This window comes from Amblyraja radiata, chromosome 12 (assembly GCF_010909765.2).
Source record: "Amblyraja radiata isolate CabotCenter1 chromosome 12, sAmbRad1.1.pri, whole genome shotgun sequence".
Taxonomy (NCBI): domain Eukaryota; kingdom Metazoa; phylum Chordata; class Chondrichthyes; order Rajiformes; family Rajidae; genus Amblyraja; species Amblyraja radiata.
Genome location: NC_045967.1, coordinates 58,447,435 through 58,469,454, shown reverse-complemented (window position 1 = coordinate 58,469,454; position 22,020 = coordinate 58,447,435). Strand labels below are relative to the sequence as shown.

The 22,020-nt window shown below is 48.4% G+C and overlaps 1 protein-coding gene across 1 annotated transcript in view; it reads left to right on the top strand.

Moving 5' to 3' along the window:
• Positions 1 to 22,020, top strand: part of LOC116979321 (dedicator of cytokinesis protein 11-like) — a 179,473-nt gene that overhangs the window by 111,663 nt on the left and 45,790 nt on the right. The window contains 5 exon segments of the mRNA XM_033030927.1: positions 2,901 to 3,017; positions 5,323 to 5,425; positions 6,322 to 6,440; positions 8,269 to 8,449; positions 13,524 to 13,630. Coding sequence (XP_032886818.1) covers positions 2,901 to 3,017; positions 5,323 to 5,425; positions 6,322 to 6,440; positions 8,269 to 8,449; positions 13,524 to 13,630 — 627 coding nt within the window.

The following is a 22,020-nucleotide window of genomic DNA, read 5'->3' as shown; positions in this document are numbered from 1 at the left end:
GTGTGTGTGTGTGGGTGTGTGTGTGGTTGGGTGTGTGTGTGGTTGTGTGTGTGTGTGTGTGTGTGTGTGTGGTTGGGTGTGTGTGTGGTTGGGTGTGTGTGTGAGTGTGTGGGTGGTGGTGTGAGTGTGTGTGTGTGTGTGTGTGTGTGTGTGTGTGTGTTGTGGTGTGTGTGTGTGTGTGTGTGTGTGTGTGTATGTGTGTGTGTGTGTGTGAGTGGTTGTGGGTGTGTGTGTGTGTTTGTGTGTGTGTGTGGTTGGGTGTGTGTGTGTGTGTGTGTGTGTGTGTGTGTGTGTGTGTGTGTGTGTGTGTGTGTCTCTGGTTTGTTGAAGTTGCCGTGCTCCTTTCTGCGCACCTGCTTGTCTGTCGCTGCCTTCATCAGTTTCTCTTCCCCCCCCACCCCCACCCCGTTAAAAAAAAAAATGTGTTTATTAGTAGCAAATGTACAAGAATAGAACAAACGGTGTATAAAATTATACAGTTATTGTACAGCTTCAATTTTGACTTTTTTGCTTTGAATTTGAAGAAAAGAAAAGAAAAGAACAAGAGAGAGAAGAAGTGAGTGGAGCAATTATAGGAGCCCTAGACTACCAGTGTAGTGTGGCCAAAGAGTGAGTAAATGAAAGAGAGAAGAGAGAAATAGAAAAAAAAGAACGAACAGAAAGAGAGAGAAAAGTGGGAATATAGCTGCCTCTCGTCCCTCCCCACCCACCTCACCCAACCCATAGTTGGATTTAAATCCAAAGTTAAGTTGTGCCGTACTATCCCTGTAAGAAATCGGTAAGTGTGTCCATGTCTTGGAAAAATGATCTGGTTTTTCTGCCAAGACAAGTCTAATATTTTCAAGATGTAGTGTCTCGGACATGTTTGTAATCCACATCTTCACAGTAGGGACTTCTTCTACTTCTTCTTATCGAGTCCACACACAAGAATAGAAGTTGTTCAGCCAGAGCTGAACACACTTCTCGGCATCTGCCCAATGGTGTCTGTCTTGCGCTTCTTGTGCTTCTTGTGCGTGGTGGTGGAAAGATTGGTTGAAACAGGGCCGCGACGTGAACGCTCTTTCCTTGGCCCCTTGAAAGCACCCAGTGGAAGAAGTTGTGTGTTTCCAAAATTTAAGTACTAGTTTTTTTGCCGTTATCAGGCTCTCTTCCCCCGTTTTGAGATGTTGGTTCAGGGTAGCTCTCCAATTGGTGGGGCCGGCTGCAAGGTTCTCTCTCCCAGGACTCCACATCGATGCTGAGCGCCCGCCTTCATATCTCATTCTGTGTACTGCGACATGATTGTGTCTCAGCCTCCAGCGCTGCAGGGAAAACAATCCAACCCGTGTCCAACCTCTCCTTATTGCCGACGCTCTCTAATCCGCGCAGCATCCCGGTAAATGTCCTGCCCGCTCCCTCCCCAAAGCCTCCACATCCTTCCCGTAATGGGGTGGCCAGAAGTGAACACAAAACTCCCAATGTAAATACACTCGATGCCCCGCCCGTTGAAGGCAAGCACACCGCCTGCTTTCTCACCCACCGTCAGGGAGTTGTGGACTGGAACCCCAACATACCCTCTGTACAACAATGCTGGATTGAGTCCTCACCCCCACTGTCAGACGACAACTGTAACCGTGCCCTGCCACAGAGGGCAGTGGAGGCCAATTCACTGGGTGTTTTCGAGAGAGAGTTAAGCCTCTGTCCCATTTGCGTGTCCTTGGCACGCTAATTATGCGACCTCGTGGTCGCGTTGAGGTGCGACGGTCCCACGAAGGTCGCACGCGACTTCATTCGACCGCACAGCCGTCTGGAGCACGTGACGTCATTTGAAGACGGACACACAATACAGGAGTATCTCAGCGGGACCAGCAGTATCTCTGGAGAGAAGCAATGGGTGATGTTCAGTCTGAAAGAAGGGTCTTGACCCGAAATGCCACCCATTGCTTCTCTCCAGAGATGCTGCCGGTCCCGCTGAGTTACTCCAGCATTTTGTGTCTATCTTCACAGTAGATGTGGGGGCGGATCCGGACCGCAACGGCCGTGAGCCCCAGGCCGAGCTCGGCGATTGTTTGCCTGCTTCTGCTGCTGTTGCAGGTGAGACGTTGCGTCGCGCCAAGGTCTTGGGCCTGTCCCACTTTGGCCGTCAGTAACGCGACAGGCCAGTGGCGCGCAAAGATTTTGTTCGCTACAAAATTTCGGAGATCCGCGCAAGTACATACCCCTCCGCGCTTCTCAGTGGGACTGGCCCCGCGCGGCCAAACGATTCCCGTGCGCCTCAACCCGACCACGAGGTCATGTAATTTGCATGCCAAGGACACGTAAATGGGACAGGGCCATAGGATTTAGCTCTTGGGGCTAAAGGAATCAAGGGACATGGGTAACAATGGCCTAATTCTGCTCCTACTGAAGCACTCATGAATTTAAGGGGGAGGTTGGGGGCAACGTTTCCACACAGAGGGTGGTCTGTATCTGGCACGAGCTGCCAGAGGAAGGTCCAGAAGTGGATGCTATTCTGACTTTTAACAGATAGATGGATAGGAAGATTTAGAGAGAAATGGCCCAGATGCAGGGCGACTCGGTCAGCATGGGCCTGATGGGCCGAAGGGCCTGTGTCTGTGTTGCCCTTCCTACAATGCCTAAAGAAGGGTCCCGACCCGAAACATCACCCATCCATGTTCACCAAACATGCCACCTGATCCACTGGGTTACTCCAGCACTTTGTGTCTTTTACTGCTAACCAGCATCTGCAGTTCCTAGTGTCTACTGAATGAGAATGGTGATCTTTTCTCGGTGACAGCCTGCAGAGTTGATTGTCTCCGCGGCAGAGCTGAAGGGACTTGGGTAAATAGCTGGGGGCAGGCAGGCAGGCTCTCACAGTTCAGTCTTTGCCGGGCGTTTGATGACTGCTTTGTTTATTGCAGGGCCAGCAGGCACGGATCGCACTGCTCTATCTGCCGCTGCTGAAGGTGCTGTTTGACAATGTGCAGCGGCTCAAACTCAAGGACCTGACTTCCCTCAGCCTGACCTTCTCTAACGCCGTAAGTGTGAACCTGTGGACACTTTCAAGAGAGAGCTAGATAGTCTTAAAGATAGCGGAGTCAGGGGATATGGGGAGAAGGCAGGAATGGGGTACTGATTGGGGATGATCAGCCATGATCACATTGAATGGCTCGAAGGGCTGAATGGTCTACTCCTGCACCTATTGTCTATTGGGGTGGGGGATGGGGTGGGGGTGTGGTGGGTGTGGGATGGGGGTGGGGGTTGGGTGTGGGGGTTGTGGTGGGGATGTGGGTTGGGTGTGGGGCTGGGGTGGGGGTGGGGGTTGGGTGTGGGGGTGGGGTCGTTTGGGGGTGGGTGGCGGTGGGCTGTTGAGAGACGCCAAAGAGATTTGATATTTGAAACGTGGAAATTAAAAACACTTCCAGAGGCAGAGAACTGAAGAGGAGGGAGGGGGGGGGGGGGGGGGGGGTGGGGGGGGGGGGGGGGGTGATGGTGGGTTCGGTGTATTAAATGCATTTTCCACTTACGATATTTTGGATTTACGATGGGTTTATTGTAGTAGCAGTCACATACAGGGCAAGGGCGGTCCTGTACAGGACAAACCAATTTAGCCCAATATACATGATGTCCCTGCTAATGCGGGACAGTTGGCAACCCTAAGCGCCAGACACCGGGTTTGATCCCAACTACGGCTGCTGTGTTTACGGAGTTCGTACGTTCTCTCTGTGACTGCGTGGGTTTTCTCCGAGATCTTTGGCTTCCTCCCACACTCCAAAGACATGCAGATGTGTTGGTTCATTGGCTTGGTGTAAATGTAAATTGTCCCTAGTGGGTGTAGGATAGTGTTAATGTGCGGGGATCGCTGGTTGGTGGGCTCCCGGTGGGATGAAGGGCCTGTTTATCTGTTTTTTTTCATGTCTGGCCTTTGTCCATCCATTTACCTATCACAGCCCTCCTCACCTGAGTTCACCTGTTACCTGACGCACTTTTTCCCCTCCCCCCAACGAGTCCAGACCCAAAACATCACCTATCCATGTTCTCCACAGATGCTGCCTGACCCGCTGAGTTACTCCAGCACTCTGTGAAACGTCACCTATCCACGTTCTCCACAGATGCTGCCTGACCCACTGAGTTACTCCAGCACTGTGTGAAACGTCACCTATCCATGTTCTCCACAGATGCTGCCTGACCCGCTGAGTTACTCCAGCACTCTGTGCCCGTGTTTGTAAAACCAGCACCAGTACCTTGTATCTCCCACATGAGAATGGTGATATTTTCCTCCTGACAATGAGCAGAGCTGTGGGAACCTGTTGCAATAATATATTCTGATTGGGCTGAGGTAAATAGTTGGGGTGAAACTCACCAGTAAAGAGTGAGCTGTCTGTCAACTGTGGTTGCAACACTCACAGAGAGCCTGAATAGGCATGCTGGTGAATAGTCTGCTGTGATGGATCAAGTGTATTAGAGAATGTCAACATGCTGCTGAATTGTGGCCGACATGTTCACTCCAAAGACGTACATGTTTGTTGGCTGAATGCCGGAATGACTCAGCGGGTCAGGCAGAATCTATGGAGAAAAGGAATGTTGGCTGTATGAAGAAGGGTCCTGGCCCGAAACGTCATTAGTGTTAGGAGGAGAGTTAGGCCATTCGGCCCATCAAGTCGCCATCAAGTTGAATGGCGGTGCTGGCTCGAAGGGCGAAATAGCCTACTCCTGCACCTATTGTCTATTGTCCTAACGCATTCTCCCGCCTTCTCCCGAAACCTCTAACACCCATAATTGTAAATTGTCCGTGTGTGTGTGTGCGTGTGTGCGTGTGTGCGCGTGTGCGCGTGTGTGCGTGTGTGCGTGTCCGTGTGTCTGTGTGTGTGTGCGTGTGTGCGTGTGTGTGTGTGTGTGTGTCCGTGTGTGTGTGTGTGCGTGTGTGCGTGTCCGTGTGTCCGTGCGTGTGTGCGTGCGTGTGTGCGTGTGTGTGTGTGTGTGTGTGTCCGTGCGTGTGTGTGTGTGCGTGTGTCCGTGCGTGTGTGTGTGTGCGTGTGCGTGTGTGTGTGTCCGTGTGTGTGTGTGTGTGTGTGTGTGTGCGTGTGTGCGTGTGTGCGTGTGCGCGTGTGCGTGTGTGCGTGTGTGCATGTGCGCGTGTGCGCGTGTGCGTGCGTGCGTGTGTGCGTGAGTGTGTGTGTGTGTGTGTCCGTGTGTGTGTGTGTGTGTGTGTGTGTGTGTGTGTGTGTGTGTGTGTGTGATAGTGTTAGTGTACGGGGTGATCGCTGGTCAGCGCGGGCTCCGTGGGCCGAAGGGCCTGTTTCCGCGCTGTATCTCTAAACTAAACTTCCATTTTGTACAAAGCAGAGTGTTCGAGATGAGCTGCCCTTCAATATCTCGTCAACAATCAACGGGTCCACTGCCCGCAGATCGGCCATCTTCACCGACAAAGAGTTAACATCCGCAGGTACAACTTACAGTCGCGCAGCACGGAGACTGGCCCTTCAGCCCAACTCATCCATGCTGTCCAAGGCACACTACCTATGCTAGTCCTATTTACCAGCGTTTTGTTGGTGAGGGCATCAGGGGTTACAGGGAGAAGGCAGGAGAATGGGATTGAGAGGGAAAAATAGATCAGCCGTGATTGAATGGCAGAAAAGACTCGATGGGCTGAATGGCCTTACTCTGCTCCGATGACTTGTGGTTTTATGATTGGCGTCACTCCCTCTGATTACTCGCGCTCTGCCTCAAGGTTCTAACTACAAGTGTCGGCTGTTAGATGTCAGAGTCAGACAGCACCAGAACAGGCCCTTCTGCCCATCTTGCCCATTCCCACCACGATGCCCCCTCCAAGCTGGTCCCATTTGCCTGTATTTGCCCCATATCCATCGGGATAGAGATTCCATGATGTTGTCCATGTTCCCCATGTTGGGCGAGTCCAGAACCAGGGGTCACAGTTTAGGAATAAGGGGTCGGCCATTTAGGACTGAGATGAGGAAAAACTTCTTCACCCAGAGAGTTGTGAATCTGTGGAATTCTCTGCCACAGAAGGCAGTGGAGGCCGATTCACTGGGTGTTTTCAAGAGAGAGTTAGATTTAGCTCTTGGGGCTAAAGGAATCAGGGGGTATGGGGAGAAAGCAGGAACGGGGTACTGATTGTGGATGATCAGCCATGATCACATTGAATGGCAGTGCTGGTTTAAAGGGCCGAATGGCCTACTCCTGCACCTATTGCCTATGTTTTTGTGTTCGGGTTATCTGCGAAGGAGGGAGTGGTTTTATGGAGGTTTTATGTCCGTCTGGTTCCCATTGATATTCTGCCGTGTCTCGGGCACTGAGTCTGCATTGTGTTTCTGTCAACAGGTTACGTTACCTCGTTGGGATTGCTGCTGAAACATGATGATTCCCGCAGCTCCCTGAGCACAGAGACGGGCGCGGGCACGCCGGAGAGAGCCGAGGATCGCCGCGATTCCGTGGACTTTGTAAAATAAACTCCTTCAATTTGTCTAAAGGGCATTTAAAAAAAAAATCTGTTCTTCATACATTGAGTTGTAAAAGAGGGATACTTTTCCTATCATTAGCCAGTCTGGAGCACCAGAGTAGGTGCCCCCTATAGTACTAGAATGTAGACACACAGAGTGCTGGAGTAACTCAGCGGGTCAGGCAGCATCTGTGGAGAACATGGATAGGTGACGTTTCACAGAGTGCTGGAGTAACTCAGCGGGTCAGGCAGCATCTATGGAGAACATGGATAGGTGACGTTTTACAGAGTGCTGGAGTAACTCAGCGGGTCAGGCAGCATCTGTGGAGAACATGGTTTGGCGATGCTTCAGGTCAGGATCCCTCTTCAGACCCGACCTAAAACGTCACCTATCCATGTTCTTCACAGATGCTGCTTGATCCGTTGAGTTGCTCTTTTTTTTTAAACCAGCGCCTGCAGTTCCTTGTTTCTCCTAGAGTGGTTATAGATTAATGGCAAAAGTATCTCTCTTTTACAAAAAAAACACACACTAAGTGCTGTAGTAACTTTGCAGTTCAAGCAGAACATCTGGGGAACATGGGTAGGTGATATTTTGGGTTGGGACCCTTCTTGCAACCCTTCTGCAGCCTGAAGATGGGTCCCAACCTGAAACATCACCCATGCATGTTCTCCAAAGATGCTGCCTGGCCCGTTGACTTCCTCCAGCACTTGGTGTGTGAATTTCTAGTGCTAGGGTGTGGTGGATAGGCTACTGTTCACCTTAATGTGCACATTCAATTTGGTTACATGCTGCTTTAGAGAAGGTATGAGGATGTCAAGTAACATGTGGCAATGCAGGAAATACTGGGTGGGTCGGGCAGCGTTTGTGGAGGGAGAAACAGCAGTGGTTCCAGCATGATGAAACATTAACTCACTCTCTCACTCCAAGGTGTTGTCCGGCCCGCTGAGTTAATCCCCATGGCCCAGTAAGATTCTGTGGGTACGGAGGGCTGGAAAGGTAGAGGCTGGGAAAGGCTTGGATTATTTTCCCTGAAGTGTAGGTGGATGAGGTGAGGCCTGATTGAGGTTTGCAAAATCACGAGGGCAGAGATAAGATGGATGGCCACAGACATTTCCCCAGAGCAGGGAGGTCTAGGCTCAGGGTCAGGTTTATTATGGTCATGTATACAGGGATACAGTGAGCAACTGTTTTGCGTGCTGTACAATCTGATTAGATGATGCTATACATAACCCCAATCAAGTCCACCCATCAGTCCAGTTGCTGGATAATCGGTTGTGGACTTCTATAGTCTTTCCGCTGACTGGCCAGCACGCAACAAAATAGCTTTTCACTGTGCCTCGGAACACGTCTGAGTAATAAACTCAACTCAACTAACGCAGACCAGTGGCGAAACGGTGGCACAGCGGTAGAGTTGCTGCCTCACAGCGCCAGAGACCCGGGATCAATCCCGACTACGGGTGCTGTCTGTACGGAGTTTGTACGTTCTCCCCGTGACCTGCGTGGGTTTTCTCCGAGATCTTCGGTTTCCTCCCACACTCCAAAGACGTACAGTTTGTATGTTAATTGGTTTGGTATAAGTGTAAATTAGACAATAGGCAATAGGTGCAGGAGGAGGCCATTCGGCCCTTCGAGCCAGCACCGCCATTCAATGTGATCATGGCTGATCATCCCCAAATTGTCTCTAGTGTGTGTAGGATAGTGCTGATGTGCGGGGATCGCTGGTCAGCGCGGGCTTGCTGGGCCGAAGGGCCTGTTTCCGCGCTGTATCTCTAAACTAAACCATCAATTTAATTCTCTGGCACTTATCCGTTGTCTACCTCTCTTGCAGACTGGACAAAGGAGAGCATCAGCAGGGGGCGGGGCACCCACTTATTGCAAGTTCAGTCAACAGGAAGTCAGAAGTCTCCTCATGTGTTTCCTTCACATCATTAAAACAATGTCAGAAGGTAGGTGTGTCCTTCTGCGGAGATCGCCCTCTCCAACCGCATGCCCCGGAGTAACGGTAGATCGCAAGTAGACCGCGTATAAGAAAGAACTGCAGGTGCTGGTTTAAATCCAAGGTAGACACAAAATGCTGGAGTAACTTTAGCAGGTCAGACAGCGTCTCTGGAGAGAAGGAATGGGCGATGTTCCGGGTCGAGACCCTTCAGACTGACCTGAAACGTTGCCCATTTCTTCTCTCCAGAGATGCTGCTGTTCACAAGTTGATGGGATCTTGCCCTTTGACCTTGGCACAAGACCCCATCGGCTCTGACCTCCCTTCCATCGAGGGGATCTATCGCAGTCGCTGCCTCAAAAAGGCTGGCAGTATCATCAAAGACGCACACCATCCTGGCCACACACTCATCTCCCTGCTACCTTCAGGTAGAAGGTACAGGAGCCTGAAGACTGCAACAACCAGGTTCAGACATCAGGCTATTAAACCTGGCTCGGACAAAACTCTGAACATTAATAGCCCATTATCTGTTTATTTGCACATCATCAGTTTATTTATTCATGTGTGTATATGTTTATATAATGGTATATGGACACACTGATCTGTTCTGTAGTCAATGCCTACTATGTTCTGTTGTGCTGAAGCAAAGCAAGAATTTCATTGTCCTATCAGGGACACATGACAATAAACTCTCTTCAATCTTGAATCTTGAGCTACGAGAAACACTTCTAACGGCTGCAACAGTGAAGGCAGCAAAAATAATTACACTGGCCACAGTGCAGTGAACAGCAGCGCTGGAAACTCCTCTCTAACCAGTTGGAGCCATCCCGTGCAATTATGGAACATACTTTGTGTGTGATGTGATTCCCTCACCGATTCTGGCAGCAGGCCAACCCCGTGTACAAAGGGCATGTTGAAAGTTCGTTTGCCTTGCGTAAACAACACTCAGTTTCCCGGACCACAATACTCCAGGTGTGGTCTCACTAGAGCCCTGTACAACTGCAGAAGGACCTTTTTCTCCTATACTCGACTCCTCTTGTATGAAGGCCAACATGCCATTCACTTTCTTCACTGCCTGCTGTACTTGCATGCTTAAGGGCCTGTCCCACATTCACAACCCTAATTCACGACCTTTTTTACTCGTGGACATTGTTCATCATGCCCGAAACAACGCCCCGACCAACTTGATGCACGAGTACCTACGACTAGTATCACGACCTACTACGACCTCGTGACAACCATGCTGCGAGTACGAGTCAAGGGCAAACTCGGCAGAGGTCGTGAATTAGGTCGTGAAAGTGGGACAAGCCCTTTACTTTCATAGACTGATGAACTAGGACCCCCAGGTCCCGTTGTACTTCCCCTTTTCCCATCTTGACACCATTTAGATAGTAATCTGCCTTCCTGTTTTTGCTACCAAAGTGGATAACCTCACATTTATCCACATTAAACTGCATCTGCCATGCATCTGCCCACTCCCCCAACCTGTCCAAGTCAGCCTGCATTCTCATAGCATCCTCCTCACAGTTCACACTGCCACCCTGCTTTGTGTCATCTGTAAATTTGCTAATGTTACTTGTAATCCCTTCATCTAAATCATTAATATATATTGTAAATATCTGCCGCCCCAGCACCGGGCTAATAAAAGATAATAAAATAAAGAAAGTCTTTGTTCAATAGACCATCATTGCACAAGTGATGTGGAAAATGCATCTAGCTACTCTAATGTAGGAGGTTTGGAGGGGTATGGACCAAACATGGGCAAGTGGGACTAGTGTAGCTGGGGACATGTTGGCCAGCATGGGCAAGTTGGGCCAAAGGGCCCGTTTCCACACTGTATCACACTATGACTCTGTGAGGCAACACGTCAAAAGCAGACCAATGAACTGAAAGTTGCAAGGCATTTGCCAAAACCACAATACCAATAGTTTTTGCACTTTGAAGTGATGTTTGTTGAGTGTATATGGGAGAAAGGGCCAGACGTGACGCATATTCACTGAAATTTGCAAAACTCCATCGGAAAGCTGGCAAGAGTTGCTATCAATGTACATCTAGCTCGGCATGTTCGATTTGTTAGAAGTTTTGGAACTTAAATGAGTCTCCCGGAAGTTTGTGAAACCACAGCAGTGATTCACAGAGGATCAGGCTGCGTGAGGAGTTACTCTTCAGGAACTATTGCCCATTGACAACAAGTTGTTGGCAGGTTGAAGACAATTGGTGCAGGTATTGGATGGTTCGGGAGTCAACCATGAGTCAATGCAACCAACAATTAGAAGCAATCCGCACTGGATCTGGAAAAATGGTACAAAAGAATTGTACAACAAATAAAAACTAGTTCTAGATGAAACCTCCTCTCCCTCTCCACCTTCTCTTCGAATCTTCAATCTTTTCCATGCCCTGTTTCATATAAGTTGTGCCTCAGAAGAGTACCCCCCCTCCCCCCCCCCCCCCCCCCCCCCCCCCCCCCATTACCAAATATTAGTGAATGGAAGCTTCCCTGAGCTGCAGCCAATGTATTTACAGGGAGAGCAGGAGTGGTCTCTTCCGTACCCTTGGTAATGACGACCAATCTATTTGTGTTCAATGCCTCCAGTGATAATCTATTGCCAAATCGACAACTTCACCACTGCATGTAGAGCACAGCGGTAGAGTTGCTGCCTCACTGAGCCAGAGACCCGGGTTTGACGCTGACTGCGGTGCTGCCTTTACGGAGTTTGTACGTTCTCCCAGTGACCGCGTGGGTTTTCTCCGGGTGCTCCCGGCTCCTCGCACATTCGAAAGACGTACAGGTTTGTAGATTAATTGGCTTGGGTGAAATTGTAAATTGTCCCTAGTGTGTGTAGGATAGTCCTAGTGTACAGAATGATCGCTGGTTAGCATAGTCTCGTTGGGCCGAAGAGGCTGTATCTCCAAAGTCTAAAGCACAGGACCAGGCCCTTCGGCCCATAATGCCAATGTTGTAGGAAGCTCCTCTGGCTGCCCGTGATCCATATCCCTCCATTCCCTGCATATCCTTGTCTATCCAAAAGCCTCTTAAACACCACTATCGTACCTGCCTCCACCACCACCCCTGGCAGCGCGTTCAAGGCACTCACCACTCCCTGTGGGGGAAAAAACTTGGCACGCACATCTCCTTTAAACTCTGCTCCTCCCTCCTTAAAGCAATATGACATTTCAACCCAGCGGAAAAGATTCTATCTACATTATCTTTGCCTCTCATAATGTTATATACTCGTAGCAAGTCCGCCTGCAACTGCGGGAGAAAACAATGCAAGTCTGTCCAACCTCTCATTCCAGCTAACCCAGCTCGATCAACAGATCAACACCAAGTGCTGGAGTAACTCAGCGGGTCAGGCAGCATCTGTGGAGAACATGGATAGGTGATGTTTCACAGAGTGCTGGAGCAACTCAGCGGGTCAGGCAGCATCTGTGGAGAACATGGATAGGTGACGTTTCACAGAGTGCTGGAGTAACTCAGCGGGTCAGGCAGCATCTGTGGAGAACCGTTCACAGGTGATGATTCGGGCCGAGACCCATCTTCAGGCCATGTGCTCCAGAGATGCTGCCTGCCCCGTTGAGTTACTCCAGCACTTTGTATTCTATGTTAGATCCCAGAACGTGCAGTTGGTATTGTGTTACAATTAGCCCCAGTCAGCACGGTGGGAGAATCTGCAGCCGCAGCTAGCTGTGGTTATTGTTTCCTTCCCATTTGTTCAGGTTGCTTCCACTTTACTGTAAACACCTACCTATTTCTACGCAGTAATATATACACATATTTCTCTTTGATCTTTCTGTGTTTTTGTGGTCATGTTTAAGGTCGGATGCTATCGATATAAAGAAGTGTACTTTCACTAAAATTCCCAGCCAGGCAACAAACCTATGTCGACACAAGTAACTGCAGATACTGGTTTACAAAAAAAGACCCAGGGTGCTGGAGTAACTCAGCGGGTCAGGCAGCATCTCTGGATGGATGACATTTTGGTTTGTGTCTGAAGAAGGGTGGGCTGAAGGGCCTGTTTCTGCACTGTATCTCTAAACTAAACCAGGTCACCATAGTAGTGCAATCAAAGACACAGTCCATAGTCTGGGACTGACATATGATGAAAGAATGGAGCGGCTGGGCTTGTATTCACTGCAATTTAGAAGGATGAGAGGAGATCTTATAGAAACGTATACAATTATTAAGGGTTTGGACACGCTAGAGGCAGGAAACATGTTCCTGATGTTGGGGGAGTCCAGAACCAGGGGCCATGGTTTAACTATGAGGCATAGACGAGACCCTTCTTCAATCCCGACCCGAAACGTCACCTATTCCTTCATTCCATAGATGCTGCCTCACCCACTGAGTTTCTCCAGCATTTTTGTCGACCTAAGAATAATAAGGTGTAGGCCATTTAGAACGGAGATGAGGAAAAACTTTTTCACCCAGAGAGTTGTGAATCTATGGAATTCGCTGCCTCAGAAGGCAGTGGAGGCCGATTCACTGGATGCTTTCAAAAGAGAATTAGATGGAGCTCTTAGGGTTAGAGGAATCAAGGGGTATGGGAAGAAGGCAGGAACGGGGCACTGATTCGGGATGATCAGCCATGATCACATTGAATGGCGGTGCTGGATCGAAGGGCCGAATGGCCTACTCCTGCACCTATTGTCTATAATCTAGGAAGATCACAGTTGCTGAGGTTCGTGTTGTGCGGTGTTCAAGAGCCTGATGGTTGTTGGGAAGAAGCTGTTCTTGAACCTGGAGGTCACGGTTTTCAGGCTCCTGTACCTTCTACCCCATGGTAGCAGCGAGATGAGAGCGTGGCCAGGGTGGTGTGGGTTTTATACAAGGGCATTAGATGTTTGTTTACTTGGTAAAGTCCCAGTTCTATTTCTCCAGATCGTAGTTTAAACCACTATGACAGTTTAAAGTGCAAAACCAGAAAAACACTAAATCACCTTCAACCTTCTCTTGAGACGGGAACCAAAACTGTATGTACAGGGAATGTGAAATAAAATAATATTATGGAAATGCTCAGTCAGTCAGGCAGCATCTGGAGAGGGTGACGGACAGGTGATGTCATGGACAAGTCTGTGAAGGCAATACTTGGGCTGGAGAGGGCATTGGTGGATCTGTTCTTACACTGGTTTCTCTCTCCCTCTGTCAGAGTTGTTTCCTAAAGGTTGTGCAGCTTTCAAAGCCATCACTCCCAACATCGAGGAGGAAGCAGCGATGAAAGAGGATGCGGGGATGCAAGATGTCCATTACACCGAGGTAAAAGCCCTGTCTGTCGCCACCTCTTCCAAAATCACCTGCCCCATGCTTGGCATATGATGAGCGTTTGTCGGCACTGGGCCTGTACTCGCTGGAGTTTAGAGGGATGAAGGGGACCTCATTGAAATTTAAGGGACTGTCCCAGTTGCATGCGATTGCATGCGTTTAGCAAGACCAAACGGAAGCGGAGTTCGCGCTAAGTACGCGTTAAGTACACGCGAAGTTCGTAATTTGCGTCATACTTACCAATCAGCTGGGCAGGAGGCGTGCCGACTGAATTTGGGCATCGGGTGGTGACGTCATCACGCAACGCCACGCGCTAGGCGTACGCCGTCTTAGACGCTGCGTACGACCGCAATGCGCCTGCGTGCCGACAGGCCGTTGGCGCGCAAAGATTTCGGACAGTGTCAATTTTTCGGAGCTCCGCGCGATGTCGGGACCAGCCCCGCACAACTCCGCGCTTCTAAGTGGGCCCGGCCCCGCGCGGCCATATAGAAACATAGAAACATAGAAAATAGGTGCAGGAGTAGGCCATTCGGCCCTTCGAGCCTGCACCGCCATTCAATATGATCATGGCTGATCATCCAACTCAGTATCCTGTACCTGCCTTCCATCCATACCCCCTGATCCCTTTAGCCACAAGGGCCACATCTAACTCCCTCTTAAATATAGCCAATGAACTGGCCTCAACCACCTTCTGTGGCAGAGAATTCCACAGATTCACCACTCTCTGTGTGAAAAATGATTTCCTCATCTCGGTCCTAAAAGTCTTCCCTCTTATCCTTAAACTGTGACCCCTAGTTCTGGACTTCCCCAACATCGGGAATAATCTTCCTGCATCTAGCCGCCCTTATTAAAGTTGTAAACGACATCCGTCTTAACACAGACTCTGGCAAAGTTTCAATATTAATGCTATTAGATCTCAGTGCTGCATTCGACACTGTTGATCACTCAATACTTTTGGACAGGTTGGAAAAATGGGTGGGGCTCTCAGGCACAGTCTTAAGTTGGTTCAGGTCATATTTACAAGATAGGAACTATTTTGTTTCCATTGGAGACTTTGTATCAGAACCAACCAACGTGACGTGTGGAGTACCGCAAGGTTCGATCTTAGGGCCCTCTTTATTCAACATCTACATGCTCCCACTAGGGCAAATCATGCGATATAATAATATTGACCACCACTGCTATGCCGATGACACTCAAATCTATGTAGCGCTATCACCAAATGATTATCGCCCCATAGATCTGTTGTGCCAGTGCATTGAGCAAGTCAAAGACTGGATGTGCCAAAATGTTCTCCAACTAAATAAGGACAAAACGGAGATAATTGTTTTTGGTGCTAAAAAAGAAAGGCTTAAAGTAACCCAACACCTTCACTCTCTGTCCCTGAAAACTTCAAACAAAGCCAAAAATCTTGGGGTCATTATGGATTCAGATTTAAATTTCGACAGTCACATCAAATCAGTAACAAAATCGGCCTACTATCACCTCAAAAACATAGCAAGATTAAGAGGACTCATGTCAGCTCAAGATTTAGAAAAACTTATACATGCCTTTATTAATAGTAGGCTAGATTATTGCAACGGTCTCCTTGCAGGTCTTCCAAAAAAAACTGTCAGGCAGCTACAGCTTGTTCAGAACGCTGTTGCTAGAGTTCTAACAAAAAACAAAATATTTGAGCATATTACACCAATTCTTAAATCCTTACATTGGCTCCCTGTATGTCAGAGAATTGATTTTAAAATCCTGCTGCTCACCTATAAATCACTACATGGTTTAGGGCCAAAGTATATCACTGACATGCTTCCACTATATAAGCCTTCTAGACCGCTAAGATCTTCTGAAACCAATCTGCTAGTGATTCCCAGAGTAAATACAAAACATGGGAAAGCAGGATTTAGTTACTATGCAACAAATAGCTGGAATAAACTTCCTGAAGATTTAAGACTTGCCTCAACTTTGACCACTTTTAAAACAAGACTGAAAACTTTTATGTTTACTTTAGCTTTCAGCTAAATCTTAACTACATTGCACTTTTAACTTTTGCACTTTTTATAATGCATTTTTAATTTTGTTTTTCTTTTCTTTTAGTTCTTCTATTTTATTTCATTTTATTATTTCATTTATTGTATGACATGTTTGTATGTGAAGCACTTTGAGTCTGCCTCGTGTATGAAATGTGCTATATAAATAAAGTTGCCTTGCCTTGCCTAGCCTGTCCAATCCCTTAAGAATTTTGTAAGTTTCTCTAAGATCCCCCCTCAGTCTTCTGAATTCCAACGTGTACAAGCCGAGTCTATCCAGTCTTTCTTCATATGAAAGTCCTGCCATCCCAGTAATCAGTCTGATGAACCTTCTCTGTACTCCCTCTATGGCAAGAATGTCTTTCCTCAGATTAGGAGACCAAAACTGTATGCAATACTCCAGGTGTGGTCTCACCAAGACCCTGTACAACTGCAGTAGAACCTCCCTGCTCTTATACTCAAATCCTTTTGCTATGAATGCTAACATACCATTTGCTTTCTTCACTGCCTGCTGCACCTGCATTCCTACTTTCAATGACTGGTGTACCATGACACCCAGGTCTCGTTGCATCTCTCCTTTTCCTAATCGGCCACCATTCAGATAATATGGTGCCCGTACGCCTCAAGCGACCACGTTTGATCGCGCCACACGCATGCAATCGCATGCAAGTGGGACAGGCCCTTTACCGAATAGCGAAAGGCCTGGATAGAGTGGATGTGGAGAGGATGTTATCACCAGTGAGAGAGTCTAGGACTAGAGGTCATAGCCTCAGGATAAGATTCAGGATAAGGTGACGTCTCGACCTGAAACGTCATCTATTCCTTCGCTCCATAAATGCTGCCTCACCCGCTGAGTTTCTCCAGTATTTTTATCTACCTTCGATTTTTCCAGCATCTGCAGTTCCTTCTTAAACATCAGGATAAAAGGATGTATCTTTAGAAAGATGAGAATTTCTTTAGTCAGAGGGCGGTGAATCTGTGGAATTCTTTGCTACAGACGACTGTGGAGGTCGCCAGTTGATAGTTTTATAGGCAGAGACGGATGGATTAGTACGGGTGTCAGAGATTATGGGCAGAATGGGCTGAGAGGGAAAGATAGATTCATGATTGAATGGCGGAGTAAATGATGGGCCGAATGGCCTAATTCTGCTCCTATCACTTATGAATATGAACACTCAATGAGTAACTGGATTGTCACATCACCTTGTCAACTAGTGCTGAACTCCGAGACTCCGAATGCTCATTGCATTAGCGTTATTTTCTTGGTTACCCCTAGAGCCATTCGGCACGGAAATGCCAATGACCACCAAGATGCCCCATCTCGACTAATCCCACCTGCCCGCGTATGGTCCGTATCCCTCAAAACCTGTCCCATCTAGACACCTGTCCAATTGTCTTTCAAATGTTTTTATTACATCTGCCTGATAAAAGATAGACACTAAGGTAGAAAATATCTGGCACAGATGGACACAGAGTGCTGGAGTAACTCAGCGGGTCAGGCAGCATCTGTGGAGAACATGGATAGGTGACGTTTCACAGAGTGCTGGAGTAACTCAGCGGGTCAGGCAGCATCTGTGGAGAACATGGATAGGTGATGTTTCACAGAGTGCTGGAGTAACTCAGCAGGTCAGGCAGCATCTGTGGAGAACATGGATAGGTGACGTTTCACAGAATGCTGGAGTAACTCAGCAGGTCAGGCAGCATCTGTGGAGAACATGGATAGGTGATGTTTCACAGAGTGCTGGAGTAACTCAGCGGGTCAGGCAGCATCTGTGGAGAACATGGAGAGGTGATGTTTTGGCTCGGGACCCTTCTTCAGACTGATTGTAGGGGCGAGCAAGTGGAAGCAAGCCAACAATCCTGCCTGATGTTCTCTGACCCGCTGAGTTAGTTTAGTTTATTGTCACGTGAACCAAAGTACATTGAAAAGCTTTTGATGTGTTGTGGGCCTGTCCCACTTACGCAACTTTTTCAGCGACTGCCGGCACCCGTCATAGGTCGTTACAGGTCGGCGAAAATATTCAACGTGTTGAAAATCCAGCGGCGACCAGAAAGACGCCATGACTCTTTGGGCGACTGAGGAGCCGACTCACGACCGTACAGGCGACATGTCGCGGGGTGAAGCCTGTACGGTGGTGAGTAGTCACCCTAAGAGTTGTACCTTGTTCTGGTCGTCACTGGATTTTCAACATGTTGAACATTTTCGGCGACCTGTAACGACCTATGATGGGTGCCGGCAGTCGCCGAAAATGTTACGTGGGTGGGACAGGCCCATTACTCCAATGAGTTACTCCAGCATTTTGTGTCTGTTTTTGGTACAGACCAGCTTCTGCAGTTCATTTTTCTTGCCCCCTCTGGCAGTTTCTTCCACGTACTCACTACTCTGTGAGTGTAATAGACTCCCCTACATTGGGAAGTTCCAGACTGCAGAATATAGTTCTCAGCATTGTTGGGCATCATTGCTTCGACACATGTGGTGGTGGGTTGGTGCACCACAACACTCGCTCCCCCTCTCCTTTCCCAGTTGACTGGAGTTCAGTTTCAGTTTCATTTCCCGTCACCTGTACCAAAGTACAGTGAAAAGCATTTGTTGCGTGCTAACCAGTCAGCGGAAAGACAACACGTGATTTCTCATGCAGTTGTCTTGCAGCAGTCATTAATTCTGCTTGTCTGCCGCTCGATGCTGCCAGACCCGCTCTGCGCTCTCTATTTCACTGCCACTATATTCATTTTCAGTGAAAACGATGACATGGGTCTAGGTATGACTGGGAGACGGGCTGATAGTGAGGAGTGAGGTTTGTTATATCTGCCCATGGATCTACGATCCGTTCTGTGGGCTGATGTTTCACGATTACTCACCACACCTCACACACTGAACAATGCAGAGATCTGAGTCGGCTTTATCATCCCTCCGTCTAGTCGTGTGAGATTGTAGATATCTTTGTGACTACGTGGGTTTCCTGCAGGTGCTCATGTTTCCTCCCACATCCCAAAGACGTGCGGGTTTGTAGATCAATTGGCCCGTAGTAACATTGTAGTGTGTAGGGAGTGGATGAGAATGTGGGATAACATAGAAATAGTGTGAATGGGCGGTCGGTGAAGTCGGTGTGAGCCATTTACATGCCAATAGACAATAGGTGCAGGAGTAGGCCACTCGGCCCTTCAAGCCTGCACCGCCATTCAATGTGATCATGGCTGTTCATCCCCAATCAGTACCCCGTTCCTGCCTTCTCCCTATATCCCCTGACTCCACTATTTTTAAGACCCCTATCTAGCTCTCTCTTGAAAGTATCCAGAGAACCTGCCTCCACCGCCCTCTGAGGCAGAGAATTCCACAGACTCGCCTCTGTGAGAAAAAGTGTTTCCTCGTCTCCATTCTAAATGGCTTACTCCTTATTCTTAATCCCGTCTCACGAAACTAAATCTAAATACCCTACATGTTTATTTAAAGTATCATTCTAAAACACAACAAAGGGATATTGAAGTTCCTATTTTTAAAGAGTCTAAATCAGGGGAGTCTAAATCAGGGAAACAGACCCTTCGGCCCATAAAGTCCATGCTGACTAACATTACTCATCTACCTAGAATTAAGTTTAGAGATACAGCGCTGACAGACCCTTTGGCCCCTCAAGTCCACGCCAACCACCAATACCCGCATATTAACACTATCCTACACACACACACACACTAGGAACAATTTATAATTTTATACAAAGCCAATTGACCTACAAACCTGTACGTCTTTGCAGTGTGGGAGGAAAGCGAAGATCTCTGAGAAAACCCACGCGGTCACGGGGAGAAGGTACAAACGCTGTACAAACGGCGCCCGTAGTCGGGATGGAACCCGGGTCTCTGGCGCTGCAAGCACTGTAAGGCAGCAACTCTACCGCTGCGCCACCGTGCCACCCTACGCATTTCATTTAATTGCAGTTGGATACACCACAATGATTATGCCTCAGTTTATTCTAGAAGGGAAGCAGGAATCCCATTGTATAAAGTCAGTCAGACACATCAGTCCCATATTGGTGGTCCCAGGATGGAGTATCCTTGCCAAAGGTCACGCAATGCTGTACACCACTGTTGAATATCTAATGTTGGACTCACTGTACTCAAACTAAAGCCCTGGACCAGATTCAGTTCGAAAGCTACAACGACAGCTGCATTTCATTCAATAAATATGAACTTTTTCAGTTGGAATCTGAGGGATAACATTTTTACACAAAGGGTGGTGGGTGTATGGAACCAGCTACCGGAAGAGGTAGTTGAGTCTGGGACTGTCCCAACGTTTAAGAAACATTTAGACAGGTTTATGGACCAGAGGCAGGAAGGTGGGACTAGTGTAGACTAGTGGGACATGTTGGCCAGTATGGGCAAGTTGGGCTGAAGGGCCTGTTTCCACACTGTATGACTATGAAGAATAGGCAGCCAGTTAGGGTAACTATATATACATTGTTCATTGTGGTTAAATCCCGTCTGATGCAACAGTGTTCATTATGAGACTGATCCAGTTGGCTTTAACACATTCATGTCTGCATGTGTCTCCTTAACTGCATGCCAGTTCAGGGCCAATATTGGTGGTGGCACAGTGGTGCAGCAGGTAGAGGTGCTACTTCACAGCACAGACACAGTGATTCAATCCTGACCTCGGGTGCTGTCTGTACGGAGTTTGCACGTTCTCCCTGTGACCACGTGGGTTTACTCCGGGTTCTCCTGAGTCCTCCCACATTCCAAAGACGTGCGGGTTTGTAGGTTAATTGGCCCTGTGTAAATTGCCCCTAGTATGTAGGGAGTGGATGAGTGAGTGGGATAACATGGAACGAGTGTGAATGGGTGATCGTTGGTCAGCATGGACTTGATGGGCTGAAGGGCCTGTTTCCCCGCTGTATCTTTCAGTCAGGGCAGTTCATCAATGTGCTGGATGGATGGGATACTGGTACTTATCGCCGCATGGACCTAGGTACAGTGAAATCCCTTTTGTGCATGCAATTCAATAACAATCCTACTATGCACATGCACAGGTACAAGTGTGTAACAATAGCAGGTTACACAGAGACAGTACCCAAGATTCACCGCGTTTCTGGCATCAATCCTTGCAGTTCAGTTCAGTTGATTTAGTTTATTGCCACGTGTACCCAGGTAGACAATAGACAATAGGTGCAGGAGTAGGCCATTCGGCCCTTCCAGCCAGCACCGCCATTCAATGTGATCATGGCTGATCATCCCCAATCAGTACCCCGTTCCTACCTTCTCCCCATATCCCCTGACTCCACTGTCTTTAAGAGCCCTATCTAGCTCTCTCTTGAAAGCATCCAGAGAACCGGCCTCCACCGCCCTCTGAGGCAGAGAATTCCACAGACTCGTAACTCTCTGTGACAAATAGTGTTTCCTCGTCTCCGTTCTAAATGGCTTACCCCTTATTCTTAAACTGTGGCCCCTGGTTCTGGACTCCCCCAACATCGGGAAGATGTTTCCTGACTCTAGTGTCCAAAACATTAATAATCTTATATGTTTCAATTAGATACCCTCTCATCCTTCTAAACTCCAGAGTGTACAAGCCCAGCCGCTCCATTCTCTAAGCATATGACAGTCCCGCCATCCCAGGAATTAACCTTGTACAGTGAAAAGTTTGTGTTGCATGCTATCCAGTCAGGGGAAAGACAATACATGATTACAATCGAGCCATTTACAGTGTACAGATACATGATAAGGGAGTAACGTTTAGTGCAAGGTAAAGCCAGCAAAGTCCGATCAAGGATAGTCCAAGGAGCACCAATGAGGTAGATAGTAGTTCAGCATTGCCCTCTGGTTGTGGTAGGATGATTCAGTTGCCTGATAACAGCTGGGAAGAAAGTGTCCCTGAATCTGGAGGTGTGCGTGTTCACACTTTTGCCCAATGGGAGAGGGGAGAAGAGGGAGTGGCCAGGTTGCGACTTGTCCTTGATGATGCTGCTGGCCTTGCCGAGGCAACGTGAGGTGTAGATGGAGTCGATGGAAGGGAGGTTGGTTTGTGTGATGGTCTTGGCTGCGTCCACAATTCGCTGCGATTTCTTGCGGTCTTGGATGGAGCTGTTCCCAAACCAAGCTGTGATGTATCCTGGTAAAATACTTTCTATCAAATGTTTCAAGTTCCTACAGATGTGGAAGCTTCACTGGCGGAGGTGTAGTTCGACGCACTGGTCTTCATGTTTGTTGCACAAGCATCTGGTGCCCGCTGGTTTGGGTCTGTTCCTGCTCCCCTCCCTTCTGGAGTGCCACAGGCTCAGGGGAGACCTGATAACAGTCTATGTAATTATGCGAGGCTTAGATATGGTAGACAGCCAGAACCTCATTCCCAGGGTTAAAATATCAAACACAAGAGGGCGC